Genomic DNA, 21999 nt, shown 5'->3' on the forward strand with positions numbered 1-21999 from the left:
TGTGACAGTCTGAGAGATAAAGGCCTCACATGAGGTCATGGCTTAAAAAGCTGCAAGGGCTATCTGAGAGTTAGCATTTGGCCTCTACCATTTTAGGACTCAACCTTTACTTCATTTTTTTATTTTTTTTACTTTCACCATCCCATACAATCCAATCATTCACAATTGATTCCAGATCAAAGATCTGCTTTCTAATAGCACACCGAACTGCTACTTTGAAGTACTGAAATCACTAAATTAATTCAAAACCTTTATTAAAACAGAGACCCAAAAAATTCCAGATGTTGATTTGTGCTCATTTTGCATTGTTTCAGACAAAAGTTCAAACATATACGTAAACAATAATCAAATCATATTAAGTCAACCAATTTCAGCCTTGATCTTTAAAGAATCTGACAACGTCTTAAATACAAGTCAGGTAACTTAATCAAGTTATTTTTAAATTTTGCTTTCTAAAGCAGGTAATGATAATCCACTCCAGAAACTATTTTCAGTAAAGATTTTTGAATTAAACAAATGTGTTTGTGTTAGATCATATATTGAACCTCAGATCTATACAAATAAGTGATAAACAAAGTACACAATTTAATCGAGAATACAAAAATCGCAAAATAGTGTGCTAATGCATGAAAGAAAACAAAACATTTCAATGGATACGTACTTTGGAATGATTGGGGTAGGGAAGAAAGGAACAGAATATTGAAGTTGAAGCATTTTGCTAAGGCTACAGGCAGTTTATATATTTCAACCTGGTTTTGGCCAAAGTACCATTTAACACTAGAGACAATATTTTAATACCAAAAGGTATATAACAAAAAGTCAAATAACTATGACACCCAAAAATGAATTCAACATTTCTTTTCCATGATTTGCCAAAATTTTATAAAGGTAGCTCACTGCCCAGAAATAAGTATTTTTTTTGAGGAAACTCAATTCAATAACATTATAGAATTCCATTAACTAAGCTTTTAATAATCATTAAATTCAGACAATGCCAGGTAAGGAAAATTAGTAAATATTTAACTGCTAATTTTGAAAAATATATAGTTTAGATTGAATTATCTGGCCAGCAATGGAAGTGGATTGTTCTTCCTGATCACAACTGATAATCCATTAAAATAGATGCAGTGACTTACATTACCATCGCAAGTTACATTCTTGAAGATTGGCAACATTATTTTTGGGTCTGATTATTAAACAGGATTTATGCTAAACAGAGGCAACAGATATTTTTTGTTTAATTTCCATTGTTCCAACAACAAAGGTCAAACAAAAAAATTGAAACAAATGCAACTGGTTGAAGTAATGCGTTTAGAAAATATAGTCCTTTGTAATCTTAAGTGATGGCATAGCATCGTGTATGTTTTGGTCCAACCGCTGATATTCAATTGTCCTTGAGCACAGACTATCCTTCCACCGTCTGCTTTGCACTAAGAGAATATAAATCTAAAAGGAAAAGGAATATATATTTTGATTAATGGTTCAAAACCAGATATCCTCTTCATTAAAAGTCATAATGAAAGTATCGTAATTTTCAACTAGTTAATCTTTTGTATTTTCCATAATTTTTAAACAAACAGGAAAATATAATCGGTTTCACCCCAATGCAACCCACCAAAATAGAAACACCATTTTACCTTAAACAACCTGATTTGATATCGGTGCCATATTTGCATGTAACTGAATATGATCTTGTCCAGATTTTGCACGTTTAATGGTAACCTAGCCTTCCAGCTCTCATTGTGTAGGATGGAACTGCAGACACAAAATACTGGAGTAACTCAGCGGGACAGGCAACATCTCTGGAGAAAAGGAATGGGTGACGTTTCGGGTTGAGACCCTTCTTCAGATTGAAGGATCAGAAGAAGGGTCTCGACCCGAAACGCCACCTATTCGTTCTCTCCAGAGGTGCTGCCTGTCCCGCTGAGTTACTCCAGCACTTTGTGTCTATCTCCAGCTCTCATTGTTCACGTGAGATCAGACAGACAGAAAAATACACAAGACTAACACTTGGACAATATCATCACTTTCAAGAGGAAAAACCTGGGAGGAATAGCCAGAGAATAGAAAGGAATTCACTTTCGAAATCATATCTACCAACTCACGGGGTGAGATTAACTAATCTCCATATCACTGCTACACTGTGGTCATTATGTTCTGATGGCAGAGGGGATGATTGTCTTGAATGGTTGTTAGGGTGCTAATCTTATCAAATGCTTTGGTTAAAATCGAATTAGGGATGACAAATGACTCTGGCTATAAGTCTTCAGTGAAAATAAAAGCATTTTTCTGCTCTCATCCGATTGACAAGGCTTCACTGCAAACTCATTCTGATTCAGCACTAATTGCTAAACTCATTCAAAAAACTACCCGTTGCCTGGTATGGCAAACAAAAAATAAAACAACAAACTGGTGCTATTTTGAGGATCACTGCCCCATTGGGACTGAGGCACAATGACGGTGAAGATCATATGCTTTATTGAGCATCCAAATGCGCTGTACTTACTGAAAAACATGTTGGACACACTCAATAATTCGTCAGCCTTTGTGGAAATTCTTTTACTTTTCAACAATTGTGGCTCAGTGGGCGGCACAGTGGCGCAGCAGTAAAGTTGCTGCCTCACAGCACCAGAGACCCAGGTTTGATCCTAACTACGGGCGCTGTCTGTACAGAGTTTGTATGTCGGATGCAGTGACTCACATTACATTGTGTCTGTACAGAGGTGGCCGTGTGGGTTTTTGTCCAGGTGCTCCGGTTTCCTCCCACACTCCAAAAAGGCATACAGGTTTGTATGTTAATTGGCTTCTTTAAACTGTAAATTGCCCCTAGTGTGTAGGATAGTGCTAGTGTATGGGGTGATCGCTGGCTGGTAAGGACACGGTTGGCCGAAGTACCCGTTTCCATGCTGTATCTCTAAAGTAAAGGCTAAACTGTGGATCTTTACAGTTGAATCATTTTGGCCAGTATACTTTCACCGACTCACCTTTCTTTTGTTGTGATATGTAATGTAAACAATAGCAATCAGAAAAGCAGCAGCAACCAAGTAAAAAAAGAAGTGGCTATCATCTTCTTCAGGTGTGGCAATATATATTGGTTCATCAGGGAGCTCAGGAGTGTCCTCCAAGTCATCATTATCCATGTCATTCTCTTCCATTTGATTGTCCTCAACATACTCCTCCATCCCCCTGTCTTCACCTGGGTCATAATAGGATGGCAAATTATCCTGTTCAACAACCAAAAGCTGGTTATCTGTCATTTCATCCAACTTTTCTGGAATTTTATTTGAAGCAATGGTTTCATCCTCATCGATATCTGTGGCAATCACCATTATTTCAGTGTCTGGTTCAATGATATTATCTTTCACTGTCGATGTAACTAATTTTGGGGTAATTTGGTCAGGATTTTGGACGGTTTCTTTCTGTATTGTCTCTACAGGATGCACGGTCATGCTTCTTGTTGTAGTAGCATTTTGTGTGGTTGCAGATGTAGTGGTAGAGACAGTGATGGTCTTATTTGTTGTAATTTCGATGACTGCTTTTGTCATTTTAGTTTCTCGTTCACCAGTTTTTGAATTAGATGTCTGGGATATCACATTGATGAGAGTATTTACTGAATTATTTCCTGCAGTAACTGTTACCTTCTCTGCATCCACATCAGTAGTCACTGCAAAATAAATAGTCCAAAAGTCGATCAGGCAAAGCCTACATAGTACAAACATAAAGCAGATTTACATCTCGTCCCTTCCAACCCAAACCACCTCCTTTCCAGGTACTTTCCCCTGCAATTACAGGAGATGCAACACCTGTCCCAATACATCCCCCCTCGACTACGTCCAAGGACCTCGATAGTCTTTTCAGATGAGGCAGAGGTTCACTTGTACCTCCTCCAACCTCATCTACTGTATCCACTGTTACAGGTGTGGACTCCTATATATATGGCATGACCAAGCGCAGGCTCGGCGGTCGTTTTGCTGAACACCTCCGCTCAGTCCGCCTGAACCTAGCTGATCTCCTGGATGCTAAACACTTTAACTCCCCTTCCCATACTGACCTTGGCCTCCTCTATTATCAGTGAGGTCCAGCACAATATGGAGGAACAACACCTCATATTTCGCTTGGGCATCTTATACCCCAGCGGTATGAATATTGACTTCTCTAACTTCCCTTGCCTTCCCTCTCTCTCTATCCTTGCCGCCCTCCTCCTCCCCACCCCCCCCCCCCCCCCAATTCTCCGACTCGTCTGACTGTCCTCGTTTACATTTTATCTGTTTGCTTTATTGTTACTATCTCCTAGCTAACAATGATCTATGCTACATTTTCCTTGATCGACACCCCCTGTCTCGTTTTCACACCTTACACTTGCTTATCTCTGTATCTCCCTCTAACTCAGTCTGAAGAAGGGTCTCAACCCGAATCGTCACACATTCCTTCTATCCAGAGATGCTGCCTGTCCTGCTGAGTTACTCCAGCATTTTGTGTCTATCTTTAATGAGAGCTGATATATTTCATTTGGATTATCCTGATCTAGATTATACAGAATTGTACTTAAAAGGAAATCTCATCTGATTGAATATTAAGAATATCCAAATGTGTTAGAAATCAAGGAAACATATTTGTCCACAAGTTATAGGCTGAGGAACAAAGTTTTGGGCGGCATGAGGGCACAGCGGTAGAGTTGTTGCCTAACTGCGCCAGAGACCCGGCTTTGATCCTGACTACGGGTGCTTGTCTGTATGGAGTTCGCATGTTCTGCTCGTGGCCTGTGTGGGTTTGGTCCGAGTTCTTTGGTTTCCTCCCACACTCCAAAGACTTACAGCTTGTAGCGTCCATCTTCGGTTTAAACCGGCATCTGCAGTTCCTTCCTCAAGCAGATTTACATACCATCCAACACTTCAGACATCTACCCACTAGACTAGTCAAAACAAAGCTTTGATAGAGTGGACGTGGAGAGAATGTTTCCATTAGTGGGACCATCTAGGACCAGAGGTCATAGTCTCAAAATAAAAGGACATTCCTTTAGGAGGGAGATGAGGAGGAGTTTCTTTAGACAGAGGGTGGTGAATCTGTGGAATTCATTGCTACAGAAGGCTATGGAGGGCAAGTCAATTGATATTTTCAAGGCAGAGATAAATAGATTTTTTATTAGTACGGTGTCAGGGGTTATGGGGAGAAGGCAGAGAATGGGGTTGAGAGGGAGAGATAGATCAGCCATGATGGAATGGCGGAGTAGATGATAGGCCGAATGGCCTAATCCTGCAATCACTTATGAACATGAAAACAGTGAAAGAAACAGGGTATGCAGCAATCGTACATAATGGGCAAATTTATCACTTTAGTACATTGTGAAATAACTTCCATTAGATTTCAGTTGAAATTAATGGATACAGATTCACTAGCTTTTGAAGCATTACTCAATACACAAGAAAAAAATGAGACAACAGACAAAACACAGATTCAGCAATCTATTTGGAAATGAAATGGAAAACATTATGACAATAGTTGCATAGAAAAGGCATTTGGATAGAGACAGGTTTATGCAGAGAGTGGAGGGATATAGCTCATGTGCAGGCAGATGATATTACCTTATCTTGGCATCATGTGCGACATAGACATTGTGGGCCAAATGGCCTGTTCTTCTGCTGTTCTATGTAATACCAGCTTTTAAAATAGTTGTTTCAACTTAAAATTATTGTGTAGATTAACAATGATCTACCTTGAATATCTCACATGCACAGTGTCCCTTTTTACTCAAGAAAAAAGACACATTACAAAGTGTTCAGCAAAACATAGCCATCAGAACTTGGTTTATTTTGAAAATGATGTCATTTGATCTTAATAAAGTAATATAAACAATTGGAATCAACTCCATTTTCATAATGTTCCATTCAGGATTGTGTAAGAAGGTCAAGATCTTTTACTTGCATCACATCAATTTGTACAGTATGCCCTGTGTTCAGACCCAAGTAAACAAGGTTTCCTGGTACACTTCAGCAACATACAGGATTATTCTCCTGTGCAACATAAACTCTGGCACTAAACAGCTATTCACACATAGCAAAGTATATTACACCAAAATCTGAATACACTCATTCATGCATTGCCTGGAGACCCTGGAAACAGACAACTTCCTATTATGGCTTTTATAAACACAACTCCAGTTATGCTTGCGCCAGACAGTAGGATATTCAAACCAGAGGCCTTCGAGAGGGACATTATTTCTGCCTATCCACAACTTTAGATTAGGGAGGGATCCAGGCTGGCAAAAGCCTAAACTGCATTTGTAGAACTTTATCCTGATAAACAACAGTGTATGACCATATCACCCCCGACCTTTATAAACTCCACTGGCTCCCCATCCCCCAGAGAATCCAGTACAAAATCCTCCTCATAACCTACAAAGCCCTCCATAACCTGGCCCCATCCTACCTGACCGACCTCCTCCACAGGCACACTCCCACCTGCACCCTCCGCTCTGCTGCTGCCAATCTCCTATCCCCCCACATCCGGACCAAACTCAGATCCTGGGGGGACAGGGCTTTCTCCATCGCTGCTCCCACCCTATGGAACTCACTACCCCAAAACGTTAGAGACTCCTCCACACTCACCACATTCAAAACATCGCTGAAGTCTCACCTGTTCAGTACTGCCTTCAACCACTGAAGGTCACCTCACCTTCTGTCTCCTTTCTCTGTTCGTTTATTTATTTACTTATTTATCTATTTATTAATTTCCCTATGTTCTCTAAATCTCTGTAAAGCGTCTTTGAGTATATGAAAAGCGCTATATAAATAAAATACATTATTATTATTATTATTATTATTATTATTCTACCAACACTAAAATGTGTAATATGGTCTAATACCCATTGATAACTCTTCATCTTAAACAGGTACCTATTAACTGCACATATTAATAATAACTGGACATATTAATAATTTAAAAAGCAAAGTTGTTCTTAACTATACTGATGTTGTGCTGAATCATTGATCCACACATGATCAAATCTTATACCATTTTCCATAAACCAGAGCTCACCTTAAACTACCGTCAGGTACCGATATGCTCACCTTTCATCTGTGCTTATTAACCTATACTGGCTCCACCTCTCAACTTTAAATTTCTCAGCCTTGTTTTCAAATCCCTGGTCTAATCTCACCCTGGCTCCAATCCTACAAGCTTTTGTAATATTTGCAAAGTGGATCTACAATCGTTCATTACACCTACTTCAACAGCAGCTTTTTTTGCTCTAATTATGCTCGTCTTAATCTCCCCACAGTTCTACAGATTCTCCGACTCCCAGGACCATTAGACCTACTGGTATGCCACTTAGCGTCGCCAGGCCTACCGTGACTGTCAAGACCGGCCTACGAACCTCCTTTCCCAGCTGTTATCAGGCAACAGGACCATTCTATCGCCAACTAGTGAGTGGTCCTCACCTATCATCTACCTCAATTGAGACCCTCGGACTATCTTTAATTGGACTTTACCTTGCACTAAACATTACTCCCTTTATCCTCTATCTTTATACTGTGGATGGCTTGATAGCAATCATGTATTATCTTTCCGTTGACTGATAAAACGCAACAAAAAAGCTTTTCACTGCACGTTCGTATACATGACAATGAACTAAACAAAACTTATTCCTACCCAAATCACTTTACCTTTGGAAACTGTGCGTTCAGCTGCCAAGGCCCAGAACACTGGAACTGCTCTCCCCCCTCCCCATATACAGTATCTTCACTTCCCTCTTCTTTTAAGGTGACCTTAAAGCATACTTTGACCAAGCTACTAGTCATCTGTCCCAGCGTCAAGTCAAGTGTCTATGTGCCAGTTTTTATTTGCTAACATTCCCTTTACTGCAAATGTTCTCATGTTATGTCAAAACCTACATAAAATGTGATATTAACAGCACCATTGACTCTCAGAAATTTACCATCGACTCCTGTCTTGTAAGATAATATTGCTTCAAACCAAATTTCAAAACTTACACCAAATGCTCCCAAATCAGTTCCCACCTTTCCACCCATTCTACACTCAAGCCTGTCCAAGTTGTTTTCTTCATCTGAAAAGACTGATGAGACCAACATACCCAATTTAAAACATAGACACAAGGAACTGCAGTTGCTGATACAAAATAAGACAAAGTGCTGTGGGAACTCGGGTCAGGCAGCATCTCTGGAGAACGGATAGGCGGTGTTTCAGGTCAGGTATTTTCTTCAAACTGATTGTGGCGGTGAGGTGGAGGGGATGGTTTTGAAATGAGAAAGCTGGAAGAGAGGACCGGCACAGTGGCACAGCTGTAGAAGTGCTGCCTTATAGCGCTTGCAGCTCCAGAGATCCAGGTTAGATCCAAACTACAGGTGCTATCTGTACGGAATATGTACGTTCTCCCCATGGGTTTTCTCTGAGATCTTCGGTTTCCTCCCACACTCCAAAGACCTACAAGTTTGTACGTTAACTGGCTTGGTATAAATGTAAAATTGTCCCTAGTGTGTTAGAATCGTGTTAATGATCGCTGGTCGGTGCGGACAGGGTAGGCCGAAGGGCCTGTCTCCACGCTGTATGTCTAAACTAAACTAAAAACTAAGAGGAGAAGCAGGACAAAGCCTGGGAAGTGATGGATGGATACAGGTGAGGGATTTATTTGCCTGGCAGATGGCTGAATGAAGACCAGAGATGAAAAGTGAGAGATAAGGACAGATGATAAACAAAGTGTGAAGCCAGATAAGGAAACATAGGTGGAAAGGGAGGAAGTTGTTAGTAGGTTAGATACCTAAAATTGGAAATTCAAAGTTCATATTGTTGCGCTGTAAGCTACCCAAGCAGAAGATGAGGTGCAGTTTCTCCAGTTAGCCAAGGTATTCTGTCCTTTTCTCACACTTTGTCTTCTATCTAGAGTCTTTGTCCAACTATCTGCCAATCAACACTACCCCACATAACACCTGTGCTCACTTATCTGTTGCCCGACTCTGTCCTGTCCTTACCCCTCTTTCCAGCTTTCTCCTTCCCACCACAATCAGTCCGAAGAAATGTCCCAACCCAAAACATTACCTATTTATGTTCTGTAGCGATGCTACCCAACCTGCTGAGTTACTCGAGCACTTTGTGTATTTTTCCCATGTAAAACGTATATGACTGAAACTGGTCTTTACACCACCCTGCAAATTTTGCCATGTAGCATCTACATCTGGCCAAACCAGTCTATTTAGATATTGTTTTTTTGATAGCAATGCTTCAAAATGCATAATATTATCTTTCAAAGTAAACATATGCAGTCAGAATTCCCCAAAATAATATATGTGAAATAGTTAACATAAATTATGGATCCCGAGACACCAACTCAAATGATCTTTACTGACTTTTATCCTGCTTGCATGTTTCCTTTCACCTCAACTAACAAACAATATTGTTTTCTCCCTGATGAACTTACCTAAATTGACAGTAAATGCATTAATACTGTTTGTGTCAACTATTTGTTGTAATAATGATTTCTACATTGCAATATTTGGGTTAAGACGTTTCCACTATACTATTTTAGCTCTATTTATAAGAGGTGTCAATGCCAATAAGGCAGCATACAATATTTATATATAAAAATCAATGTTTTAGAAACCATTGACCAGGAAGGGAAAGACACAAAAAGCTGGAGTAACTCAGCGGGACAGGCAGCATCTCTGGAGAGAAGGAACGTCACCCATTCCTTCTCTCCAGAGATGCCTGCCCCGCTGAGTTACTCCAGCTTTTTGCGTCTATCTTCGGTTTAAATCAGCATCTGTAGTTCCTTCCTATACCAGGAAGGGATACATTGGAAAATAAATGCTACTACAGCACAAAGTCACCAATGTAAAAGAATGCATTACAGAGAAAATGCTCCTAAGAGAGGGAAATAAATGTTTGCTAAAATCCAACTTACATCTGCTCTCATTGACTCTCTTCATAGCTAAACCAACCACAGAGTTCCTCTTGTCCTCGCCTCACATCCCATTTTGTAATATCTTGCATGAATTTCCACCACCACAAATTCCCCTCCAACAGATTTCCAAATGTATCATTAATTCGACAACTCCTTAGCTCACCCTTTCAGCTCCATCAGTCACTCACCTACATATGATACTTCCTCATGCACTACCTGCCCTTTTACTTTCTCTGTTCCCAACAAGTTGTCCTTTGGGGTGAAGTAACAGTTCATTTACGTTACTTCCAATTAGATATATGACATTACGTGATCAAGATAATCTCATCTACATTAGAAAAAACAAACCAAGATTGGAGATATTCTGCCAAATGCTGGTCCATTCAGTCCGCACGTTACCTTTAGCTTCCAGAAGACTGTCACTTTAATTCACCTTCTCACACCTTCTCTGACCTGCCTTTCCTCTTCTACAACAGAGCGCAATTAAAATTAAGGGAGATACCTCCTTCTCAATATACACGTGTTCAGAATTCAACAATGTCTGAAGGCCACCCTCTCCTGAATTCAACTATTTCTGAAGGCCATCCTTTCCTGTGTGTCACAGTGGCCAGTTCTGATACAAGCATATCTAACTGCAAAATGAATTAAACTTTTCACTCTCCAAAGATAGTATCTGATATGCTATTTTCAATATCCTTTTATCTCAAAAGGATATCCAGCAACTCCAATACTGTCATCATTGCAGTATGTTTTATTCAACACTGTACCACGCTCATTTATCTGCCATTATTTACCCTACTCCAGACAGATCAGCTATGATTAACATGCATTTATTTCCTTTTTATTGAGTGATACAGCGTGGAAACAGGCCCTTCGGCCCAACTTGCTCACACCAGCCAACATGTCCCACCTGCACTAGTTCCACCTGCCAATGTTTGGTCCATATCCCTCCAAACCTGTCCTATCCATGTACCTGTCTAACTGTTTCTTAAACAATGGGATAGTCCCAGCCTCAACTAACTCTTCTGACAAATAGAAATAAGTCATTTCCATTAGCAGACAACTGTTTAGGTGCAGGTAGTAGATGTAGACAATGGAAATATCTGCGTGAAAAAAAATTATAATTCTGATCATCTGGGTCCATAAATATTTGAATTTTTAACATGAGCTGAGAGTTAGACAACCTCTGGTATGTGCTTGTAATAATTACAGCAGCAGTGATTATTTTCTACTCTTTGCATGATATTCGAGACAAACTTGAAATTAGAAGCACTCTGGCACAAGAGGATATCAGCCCAAGCTAACTTTGCAAAGCATTCCATTCAGACCCATTCTCATGTTAGAGTCAAAGAGTGATACAGTGTGGAAACAGGCCCTTCGGCCCAGCTTGCCCACATCGGCCAACAATGTCCCAGCTACACTAGTCCCACTTGCCTGCACTTGGTCCATATCCCTCCAAACCTGTCCTATCCATGTACCTGTCTAACTGTTTCTTAAACGATGGGATAGTCCCAGCCTCAACTACCTCCTCTGGCAGCTTGTTCCATACACCCACCACCCTCTGTGTGAAAAAGTTACCCCGTGGATTCCAATTAAATCTTTTCCCCTTCACTGTGAACCTTTGTCCTCTGGTTCTCAATTTGCCTACTCTGGGCAAGAGACTTTGTGCATTCACCTGATCCATTCCTCTCATGATTTTGTACAAATAAGTTTTATTCTGAAGTAATGAAAGAACTATCACCTGGACAACCTTAATCTCGCTATCACAATCTATCCTTTCTTCTCTCATCCCACTCCCTTTCTGCAACTTCAAGCATATTTGATTCCTAGTTTTTCTGGTTTCAACGGAGGATCAACAAAAATCAATTTATTTTTCTCTAGATGAACTTGCTGAATATGATATTCTGCTTTTATTTCAGACTTCCAGCTTCTGCATCAATTTTTTGCTAGTAAAAGCAAAACAAACCGCTCACTTGCAAGCTATCTGAACATTATCAAAAATATCACTCTTTCAAGTACAAGAGTTACAGAATTTAACCTCAAGGTATTTTTAAAAGAATCACAATATGGCATTAACGTGGAGAATTGTCAGTTATGTTTTTAAAAAGCTCCCCGAAAAGTTCATTACTGATCCGAATGAATGTCTGAGGACAATATATTTAATATATTTGTGCAGAGCTGATGGGAAACTAGTTAAAAAGCAATTTCACGGTACCAGCATGGATACACAAGTTGATTTGCTGCTTTCTATGCTTTATTCCAGAGGATATAATGATCTAAGTAACTGAGAAAAGCAGGATCAACAATGTTAAAGATGATGGGGAATATCAGCAGTAAGAAAAATACTGGATTCCATTCTTAGGCTGTCCCATGGGATCGAGCGAGGATGACTTGCTTCCATTCTGGGTTTTGTGGTTTTCGTGGGGGCTAATGAGAACAATGTGGGAACACAAGATATTTCACAGATTGGTCAGAAGATATTTCACAGATTGGTCAGAAGTGCCATCAGGCAAGACAGGTGGGCTGCATGCAAGGTAGTGTGCTCATTCTGCCACATACACAGTGTGCACACTAATTCTGCAGTGACTCAACAGATTATTATTGATGGATTATAACAATAGATTATAATAATATTATTGATTATTCTAATTATTATTTGATGGCAGAGCTCACTCGGTGAAGACAACAATCCTCTTCTGGTTTGCCGTCCAGAGGGTTTACCAAATGCTTTGCTATCTCTGACCTGTTAAGTCTCATTCAGTGTAGTGATCTTAATGTCAAAACATCGAGTTTCCAAGCAAAGAGATGTTTTTGTTTGTCACTGAAAAGATTGTCCATGAAGAGCCTAACATTACTGGTAACAAAGAGTGGATATTGCCAATATGTGTTTACTTTGAAGCTGGGGGTAATCACTGATGACACCAGCCAATGACATGGGCTTCACACAGCCAGATCTTGGTCCAACAGCAAGTGCGACAAGACGATTTGAGATCAGACTCTTCAGCGTGGATATTATTGGTCACACTGGGGCGTGCACACATCTAAGTGCCACGTGGCACATACACGGTTGAAAAGCATACCCGCACATGGGTTCAGGAACAGGAACCTTCGCCTAAACCCAGCTCAGGACAAATCTTCCAGGTGCTCTGCAAAGTGATCACCCAGTCAGTTGGCAGACTATTAAGTTCACAGTGACCTGTGTGCTCATGTGCCTAATTCACCAAACGCTAACATACAGGCTCAATGAGCAAATGGAACACTGGTTTTTATTGCAAGAGAATTTAAACAGGAGTGGAGACATTTTATTCTGATTAGATAAATTACTCGCAACACCACTTCTTATTTCAATGGTTGAAAGCAAGCAAGCTGGTAATAATAATCATCCCAGCTTACATTTCCCCAGACACAATTGATTATCATTAACATGCAACAACAATTATACTTTTATACCTATATTATTTACACAAAAGGTCATAGTCATTCAGCACAGAAACAGGTCCTTTCATCTAACTCGTCCATGTCGACCAAGAAATAAAGTCCTAGCCAGTCCTCGAGTCCTGGCAATATTCGCATAAATATTTTTAAAACTCTTTTAATGACGCCTTTCCTATAGCGGGATAACCAAAACTGTACACAAATGCAACCTCACCATTGTCTTGTACAACTGCAACATAATGTCCCAACTCCTCTACTCCATGCCCTAACTGATAAAGGCCACCATGTCAAATGCCCTTTTCAACAGTCTGTTTATCTGCACTTCACTTTCAGGCAAAGATACTAGAGGAGCAAGATGAACCACTCTGTCGAAATCACCTATACTGAAGTGTAGTACGCAAAGGAGCGGAACGTGCACCATTTTAGTAGGCAAAACCCATCGATCGCTATGCTTCTCGCAGTGTAATCAGTGTTTTGGGGGAACAGTATGTGTAATGATACCATTAAAACGCAGAATATATCTCATCTAACAATTCACAGATTTTTATTATTTTTCCTTTTAAATGTTTCTGCAAGTTTCTGCCTACTAAAATAGCACCACGACATACGTGTTTTAGGGTCGAGTGGCCTATCTTGCTCCTCTTTGCTTTCAGGTAACTCGAGAGGAGGAAAGTTTAGACAAGGTTTGCAAGACAAGGATGGTCACGGTGGCGCAACGGTAGAGTTGCTGCCTTACAGCGAATACAGCGTCGGATACCCGGGTTCGATCCCGGCTACAGGAATGTTTTAGACAGGCAAATGAACGGGCAGGGAATAGATGGAAATGGACTATGTGCAAGAACATGTAATTAGTTCGACTGGTTTCATGGTCAAAGGGGCCATTCCTATGCTGTACTTTTCTGTTTCCATAAAACAAATGTTTTATTGATGGGCGGCGGAGTGGTGCAGCAGTAGAGTTGCTGCCTTACAGCACTAGAGACCTGGGTTTGAACGACTACAGGTGCTGTCTGTATGGAGTTTGCAGGTTTTCCCTGTGCCCGCATGGGTTTTCTCCGGGTGTTCCGGTTTCCTCCCGCATTCTAAAGACGTGCAGGTTTGTAGGTTAATTGGCTTCAGTAAAATTCTAAATTATTCCTAGCGTTAGTGTGTGGGGTGATTACAGGTCACCATGGACTTGGTGGGCTACAATGGCTTGTTTCCATGCTGTATCTCTGAAGTCTAAAAGTTTAAAATGCTTGTATTTTACTACACATCCTACCCTGCAACTTAAAACTTCATGGTTCACCAGTTATCTGTTCGCCTTTTGCCTATGGCGTCATGACGCACCCTGAGATGCTATTCTTGTTTGAGAAAAATATGTCCCTAAAAGATAAACAACCGCTGCTATGGGAGGGGAGAAAGAGCTGAGCCTCTAGAGAATTGGATGAACTTCCCAAACCAAGTCAATAATTGCCATCTACAAAAAGCACTGTAACCTTGAGGGTCCCAATTCATTAGCTCCCAATGACATAAATCATTCTCACATCCAAAGTTACAGTGTGGAAATATATTAACACCACACACATACAGTACTCATCAACTGAAACCCCAACACACGAACACTTAAGGCTCGATTTCTACTCTTGGCCTCCTTAATTTCACAGCGAGGACAAATGAATAAAGCCAGGGCTAAAATCACTGTTTGAAACAAGGAACTCATTCAAGACTCAAATCTCTTATTTTCAACTACCCCCATCCCAACAAGAATCGAAGAAAATTAGCACCTCGTGCAATAGTGGTCGATCAAATCCCCCTCTGTCTGTCCAGATTTAACAATTTGACGCAGATAACCAGAGAAAAAGCCAGAAACTGGTTTATAACCCTCAAACTTCACAAATGCTGCTCGTCAGAATAATGAGGTCTTTTAAGTGAAACAGAAATACAATCGATCTATCTTAAGTTTAAAAATGGTGTTTTTATATAAACCCAATTAATAATAACCAGGGCACGGAAAGTCTGAAGTCAGTCTGAAGAAGGGTCTCGACCTGAAACGTCACCCATTCCTTCTCTCCCGAGATGCTGCCTGACCTGCTGAGTTACTCCAGCATTTTGTGAATAATAATAACCAGGGTTGGGAAGAAAGAAAGCCTGGCTGTTTTAAGCTTGCGTTTTTAAAAGAACGTGTAAGGATTTCAAAGCTTAAAAGAGTGTCTAGCAGTCCCAGTCCAACCAAAACACAGTCCAAGTTCATCTCTGGCCCCAATCCCTCATCCCACCCAGTCACGAAGACCCCCTCCCAACTACTCTCATCACATCCTCACCGATACCCTCACCCTCTCCTACTCCTTGCTCTCTGCAACCACTCCTCCTTTTCCAGCCCTCCCTCAATGAACACCTGCCACTCTCAGCTTCTTACCCCCCTACTACCCTTACCTTGCAAAACATCATCCCACCCTCACCCTCCTACCCCTACTCTCACTGACAACCCCTCCTCCTACCAATCACCCCTCTCACCATCCACTACTCATCCTAAGTCTCCCAAATCCTCCTACCCTCTTACTCTCAACCACCTACCCACTTACCCTCCTAACCACTTACCCTCTCCCCTGCTTATTCTCAACCACCCCTTTAATCTCACCCACCATCACCCCTTACTCTCACCCACCTACTCAACCTCCCACATTACTTACTCTCACCCACCTATACTCACTTACCCTCACCTTCCTACCCACTTAGCCTCCTACACCCCTTACTCTTACCTACTACCCCCAAGCCCCACCCTTACTCTAATCCTCTTAACCCCATACCCTCACCTTCCTCCATTACTCATCCTCCTATCCCACCTACCCATAGTCTCACCCAACTACCCACACCCTCACCACTACTCCCACCGACACACCCCTCCCTCCTCTCACCCACACCCCTCTACTCTACCTACCCTCCCCTCCACACCTTCCCTCCCCACTACTTTCCCCTCACCATCCCTCCCCTCACCACTTTCCCCTCCCCTCAGTACTTTCCCCTCACCACTTTCCCCTCCCCTCAGTACTTTCCCCTCACCTTCCCTCCCCTCACTGCTTTCCCCTCACTATCCCTCCCCTCACCATCCCCCCCCTCACCACTTTCCCCTCACTATCCCTCCCCTCACTATCCCTCCCCTCACCACTTTCCCCTCACTATCCCTCCCCTCACCACTTTCCCCTCACTATCCCTCCCCTCACCACTTTCCCCTCACTACTTTCTCCTCACCACTTTCCCCTCACCATCCCTCCCCTCACCACTTTCCCCTCACTATCCTCCCCTCACTATCCCTCCCCTCACCACTTTCCCCTCACCACTTTCCCCTCACCATCCCTCCCCTCACCTTCCCTCCCCTCACTGCTTTCCCCTCACCTTCCCTCCCCTCACCACTTTCCCCTCACTATCCCTCCCCTCACCATCCCTCCCCTCACCACTTTCCCCTCACCACTTTCCCCTCACCATCCCTCCCCTCACCACCCTCCCCTCACCACTTTCCCCTCACCACACTACTTTCTTTTCTCCTCCCCTCCCATCGTCGTCATCACCACAACACGGCCTCAAACCTGACCCGCATCGCCACCATTTCTCTCCCTCACTCACCCGGGTGGTTATTGTCGCCGACGGGGACGAGGGCGGGAGTGGAGAGACGGGTAGGGATGGGGCTGGGGGCAGCGGCGGCGGCGAGCGCGAGCAGGGCGAAGGAACGCGCGATCCACCACAACCCGAGACCGAGCCCGCTCCGTGCTGCCATCTTCTCACAAAGCGCCCGAGCCCTCCCCGCGCTGCGCCTGGCCTGGCCTGGCGTCACCCACCCGGCCACGTCCGCCCCACGTCTAACGTCACTGCCAGACCCCCCCCTCCCCACACCACGCCCGGCGCCTGGCCATGTCTGCCCCACGTCTAACGTCACTGCCAGACCCTCCCCTCCCCACACCACGCCCGGCGCCTGACGTCACCGCCCGGCCACCTGGCCATGTTCGCCCCACGTCTAACGTCACTGCCAGACCCACCCCGCTCCACACGCCCGGTGCCCGACGTCACCGCCCGGCCACGCCCAGCATGTGAAGGTCTGGCGTCACCCACCCGGCCACGTCTAACGTCACTGCCAGACCCCTCCCCGCTCCATACGCCCGGTGCCTGACGTCACCGCCCGGCCACGCCCAGCATGTGAAGGCCTGGCGTCACCCACCCGGCCACGTCTAACGTCACTGCCAGACCCCTCCCCGCTCCACACGCCCGGTGCCTGACGTCACCGCCCGGCCACACCCAGCAAGTGAAGAGCCGTCCCGCGCCTGACGTCACCCCCCCCCCCCCTCCCACGCCCGGCGCCTTACGTCACCCCCTCTCCCCCATGCCCGGTGCTTGACGTCACCCTCCACTCTGTGTGTCACCTGGATCACCCTGGAGGTGACCAGCTCGCTTTGTATATAATGAATACGAGCGCAAATCAAGCGTGAACAATATGCTGACTTCTCTCGGATGGGATACCCTAGTGCTCCGCAGAATCAGGCTAAGGCTTATTGCAATTTACAAAGAGATTCACAAAATAACGCCATCAAATCTCCCGCCAACCCAGAGCACCAACCGCCATGAAACGAGACAAAATACCATCAACTCGCTGAATTTCAATAAACGTTGCTGCCAATATTCCCTTTACCCAAGGACGATAAGGGAATGGAATATGTTACCACCCAACACATGTGTTGCTCCCGATGTTCAGTCATTTAAAAAGGGGATTGAGCAACTAGATCTCCTCGACTTGGTCAAAAAGGCCCACTTCAAAATTGAATCACCACTCTACTCACTCCGACCTGCGCGAGATAACCACTTATGAGGTATTTGCGCAGTAATCAACCAGAACCAGAACCGCAGAGTCATGGAGTGATACACTGCGGAAACAGGTCCTTCGGCCCAACTCGCCCACACAGGCCAACATGTCCCAGCTACACTATTCTCACCTGCCTGCACTTGGCCCATGTCCCTCCAAACCTGTCCTATCCATGTACCTGTCTAACTGTTTCTTAAACGTTGGGATAGTCCCTGCCTCTAGCTCCTCTGGCAGCTCGTTCCATACATCCATCACCCTTTGTGTGAAAAAGTTACCGATCAAATTCCTATTAAATCTTTTCCCCTTCTCCTTGAACCTATCTGGTCCTCGATTCCCCTACTCTAGTGTGTAGGGTGTGGACCTGTAAGCGGGATGACATGGAACAAGTGTGAACGAGTGATTGATGGTTGGCATGGACTCGGTGGACCGCAGAGCCCATGTCCATGCTGTACCTATAGGAGCCATTTATGTTTAGGCTAGCTACTGTTGGCATATTATATTATTTTGTCAAGATATATCTTGCCGTATTATTTTGGACACTTGGGGGTGGTCATTAGATGCACAGGGTGGTGTATATATATATATATATATATATATATATGGGCATAAGGGATTGGGAGTGGTCAGACATGGAGGGAGAGCATACAGTTCTCACCAGACCTGGGAAAAGACTGGACAGATCAATGACTGGACAGACCTGAGACATGGGACAGAGCAGCCAGCTACGCCTTGTATGTGAAATAAGTAATGCCTGGTCTGTTCAGCTCCTTGTTTGTACAACTACTTCAATAAACAACTAATTAAACTGGAAATAACGACTGGAAGATCTATTCTGTTGGGTCTGCATAAGATTACTCCTACTCCCTGTGTAGCAATTGGAAAAGAAGTCATCGGAAAAGTCTGGAAGTTGCCATTACTGTACCTTTCAGTCAATTCCATCACTCTTGAACAAACCTTACATATGCTGAAAATGTATTCCAGATCTGCCACTCGACCTTGTCATGGTCTTGCACTGTTTTTTAATCTGCACTTCCTCTTTAACTAACCTGCACTATTTTCTTTCTATTTTTGCGCTATTTGTGGTACTCATGTATGGTCCGATCTTCCTGGGTAGCACATAAAGCAGTTTTTCACTTGATCACAGCAAGTGACATAATATAAGAAAATAACTGGTACAAATTGAAGGTATTTATTCACAAAATACTGAAGTAACTCAGCAGGTCAGGCAGCATCTCGGGAGAGAAGGAATAGGCGGTGTTTCGGATCGAGACCCTTCTTCGGACTGATAATTTACCAATACCAACATCTATGCAAGGCTCAAAAATGTATGATTTTATGACTTCTATCTCCTTCCCTTTTTAACTATTAGAGTTAAATTTGGCATCCCCAAGCTTTAGGAATCATTGATAAACTTACATCGATCATCTGTTGTTGCAACAGCAGCTACTAGAATGGGAGAGATGTTAAAATCCACTTCCTTCCACTAGTGTGTAGGAAGGAACTGCAGATGCTGGTTTAAACCGAAGATAGACACAAAAAGCTGGAGTAACACCGCAAGACAGGCAGCGTCTCTGGAGAGAAGAAATGGGTAACATTTCGGGTCGAGAGTCCGAAGAAGGGTCTCGACCCAAAACGTCACCCAGTCCTTCTCTCCAGAGATATGTTGCCAGACCCGCTGAGTTACTCCAGATTTTAGTGTCTATCTTCCTACCACACGAACATTTTGCCACAGTAACCGGTTAGACAACAGACAATAGGTGCAGGAGTTGGCCATTCAGCCCTTCGAGCCAGAACCACCATTCAATGTGATCATGGCTCATCATTCTCAATTAGTACCCCGTTCCTGCCTTCTCCCCATACCCCCTGACTCCGCTATCCTTAAGAGCTCTATCTAGCGCTCTCTTGAATGTATTCAGAGAATTGGCCTCCACTGCCTTCTGAGGCAGTGAATTCCACAGATTTGCAACTGTCTGACTGAAAAAGTTTTTCCTCGTCTCCGTTCTAAATGGTCTATCCCTTATTCTTAAACTGTGGCCCCTGGTTATGGACTCCCCCAAAATTAGGAACATGTTTCCTGCTTCTAACATGTCCAACCCCTTAATAATCTTATATGTTTCGATAAGATTCCCCTCTCATCCTTCTAAATTCCAGTGTATACAAGCCTAGCCACACCAGTCTTTCAACATATGACAGTCCCGCCATTCCTGGAATTATCCTAGTAAACCTACGCTGCATGCCCTCAATAGCAAGAAAGCAACTGAGTGTTGATAAATGCAGCAAAGCCTGTTGGTGAGAGAATAGCAAAGGAGGCTTAACATTTCCAAACAAAATGCAATATATTGCCATGGATGAACTGTATAAATAGTTCTCAGATCTTACTCAGGTGTAGCAACTAACTCATCTACATTTACCTGAAGTCTTCAGTTGTACAAGATCATTTCTAAGAAATTACCATGAATAATTCTGAACAATAATGTAGGAATTTAGGACAAAAATTATTCAGTTCTTTGAACCCTTGTTTATTTGTTAAATATTGTACGGGAATATAGTGAAGTTGGCTATTGAGGTTTTCTCCTCTATGCAATTGGCCCGTGAAGAACAACTGCTGGTGTCAAATGGTGGGGAGAGTGGTAGGTAACTGTATGGTTTTATCTCTGATCTTTTTCCCCCCCAAACATTCGGTTGTCAACCTCCCCCTTTCCTGTGTCCACCTGTGACATGCCACACTTTTTTCATTATGGTCATTACCTCCTAATGGCTCCTTTACCTTGAGTTCACTAATCAAATCTGGTTCATTACACAACACTAAATCCAGAATTGCCTTCTCCCTGGTAGGCTCCAGTGCAAGCTGCACGAAGAATCCATCTCGGAGGCACTCCACAAACTCCCTTTCTTGGGGTCCATTACCAACCTGATTTTCCCAGTCTACCTGCATGTTGAAATCTCCCATAACCACCGTAGCGACATGGCAGTTTTAACTCTTAATTCAACTTGCACCCTATATCCAGGCTACTGTTTGGGGGCCTGTAGATAACCATTAAGGTCTGGATATAGGGTGCAAGTTGAATTAAGAGTTAACATTTTCGCCCTTACAATTCCTCAGTTCTATCCATACTGACTCTACATCTCCTGATTCTATGTCACCCCTCGAGTGAATATGAGAATGGGTCTGACTGGAATGCTTTGCAATGTTAGCTTGGCTTCAATGGGCTGATATCCTCTTGTGCCAGAGTGCTTCTAATTTCAAGTTTGTCTCGAATATCATGCTTCGGGTCGAAAATAATCACTGTTGCTTCAATTATTACAAGCACATACAAGAGGTTGTCTGACTCTCAGCTCATTTTAAAAATTCAAATATTTATGGACCCAGATGATTAGAATTTTAATTTCCTTTCCACACAGATATTTCCATTGTCTACATCTACTACCTGCACCTAAACAGTTGTCTGCTAATGGAAATGACTTCTTTCTATTTGTCACTTTTGCTTATTTTTCACTGGATCCTAGCTGGATGAATTGGCTGTGTCCTTCACTACATTGATTAAAACAACTTGACAGAAGTTCCAACCCGATGCCAATGCTAATGTCAGACCTACTTGTATCCAACACTGGCATAGACAGAAGCCAATAGGGCCTGCAGCTTGTTCAACAAAGAGGCTCCAAGGGGCATTGAATTTCCAAACCCTGACAAATGAGTCTGTTCCAAGTTAAAATGAGCACAAGTAGTTTGGCTCAGTTGAAATGATTGGAACAAATTGGCTGCCGGTAGAGAAGTAAGTGGAGCTCTTTTTATGTTTAATGTAACTAGTTTAAATGTTTTTAA

The 21999-nt window shown here is 42.9% G+C and overlaps 1 protein-coding gene across 1 annotated transcript; it reads right to left on the reverse strand.

Moving 5' to 3' along the window:
- Positions 1-230: 230 nt before the first annotated feature.
- On the reverse strand, positions 231-17160 carry LOC144600029 (uncharacterized). Its single transcript, XM_078411371.1, has 3 exons — positions 16949-17160; positions 2985-3664; positions 231-1446 (listed from the first exon to the last, which is right to left on the reverse strand). Exons 1-3 carry the CDS (start codon positions 17097-17099, stop codon positions 1312-1314), a joined length of 966 nt encoding a protein of 321 aa, XP_078267497.1. The 5' UTR covers positions 17100-17160; the 3' UTR covers positions 231-1311.
- Positions 17161-21999: the final 4839 nt, after the last annotated feature.

Source organism: Rhinoraja longicauda, chromosome 14 (assembly GCF_053455715.1).
Source record: "Rhinoraja longicauda isolate Sanriku21f chromosome 14, sRhiLon1.1, whole genome shotgun sequence".
Lineage (NCBI taxonomy): Eukaryota > Metazoa > Chordata > Chondrichthyes > Rajiformes > Arhynchobatidae > Rhinoraja > Rhinoraja longicauda.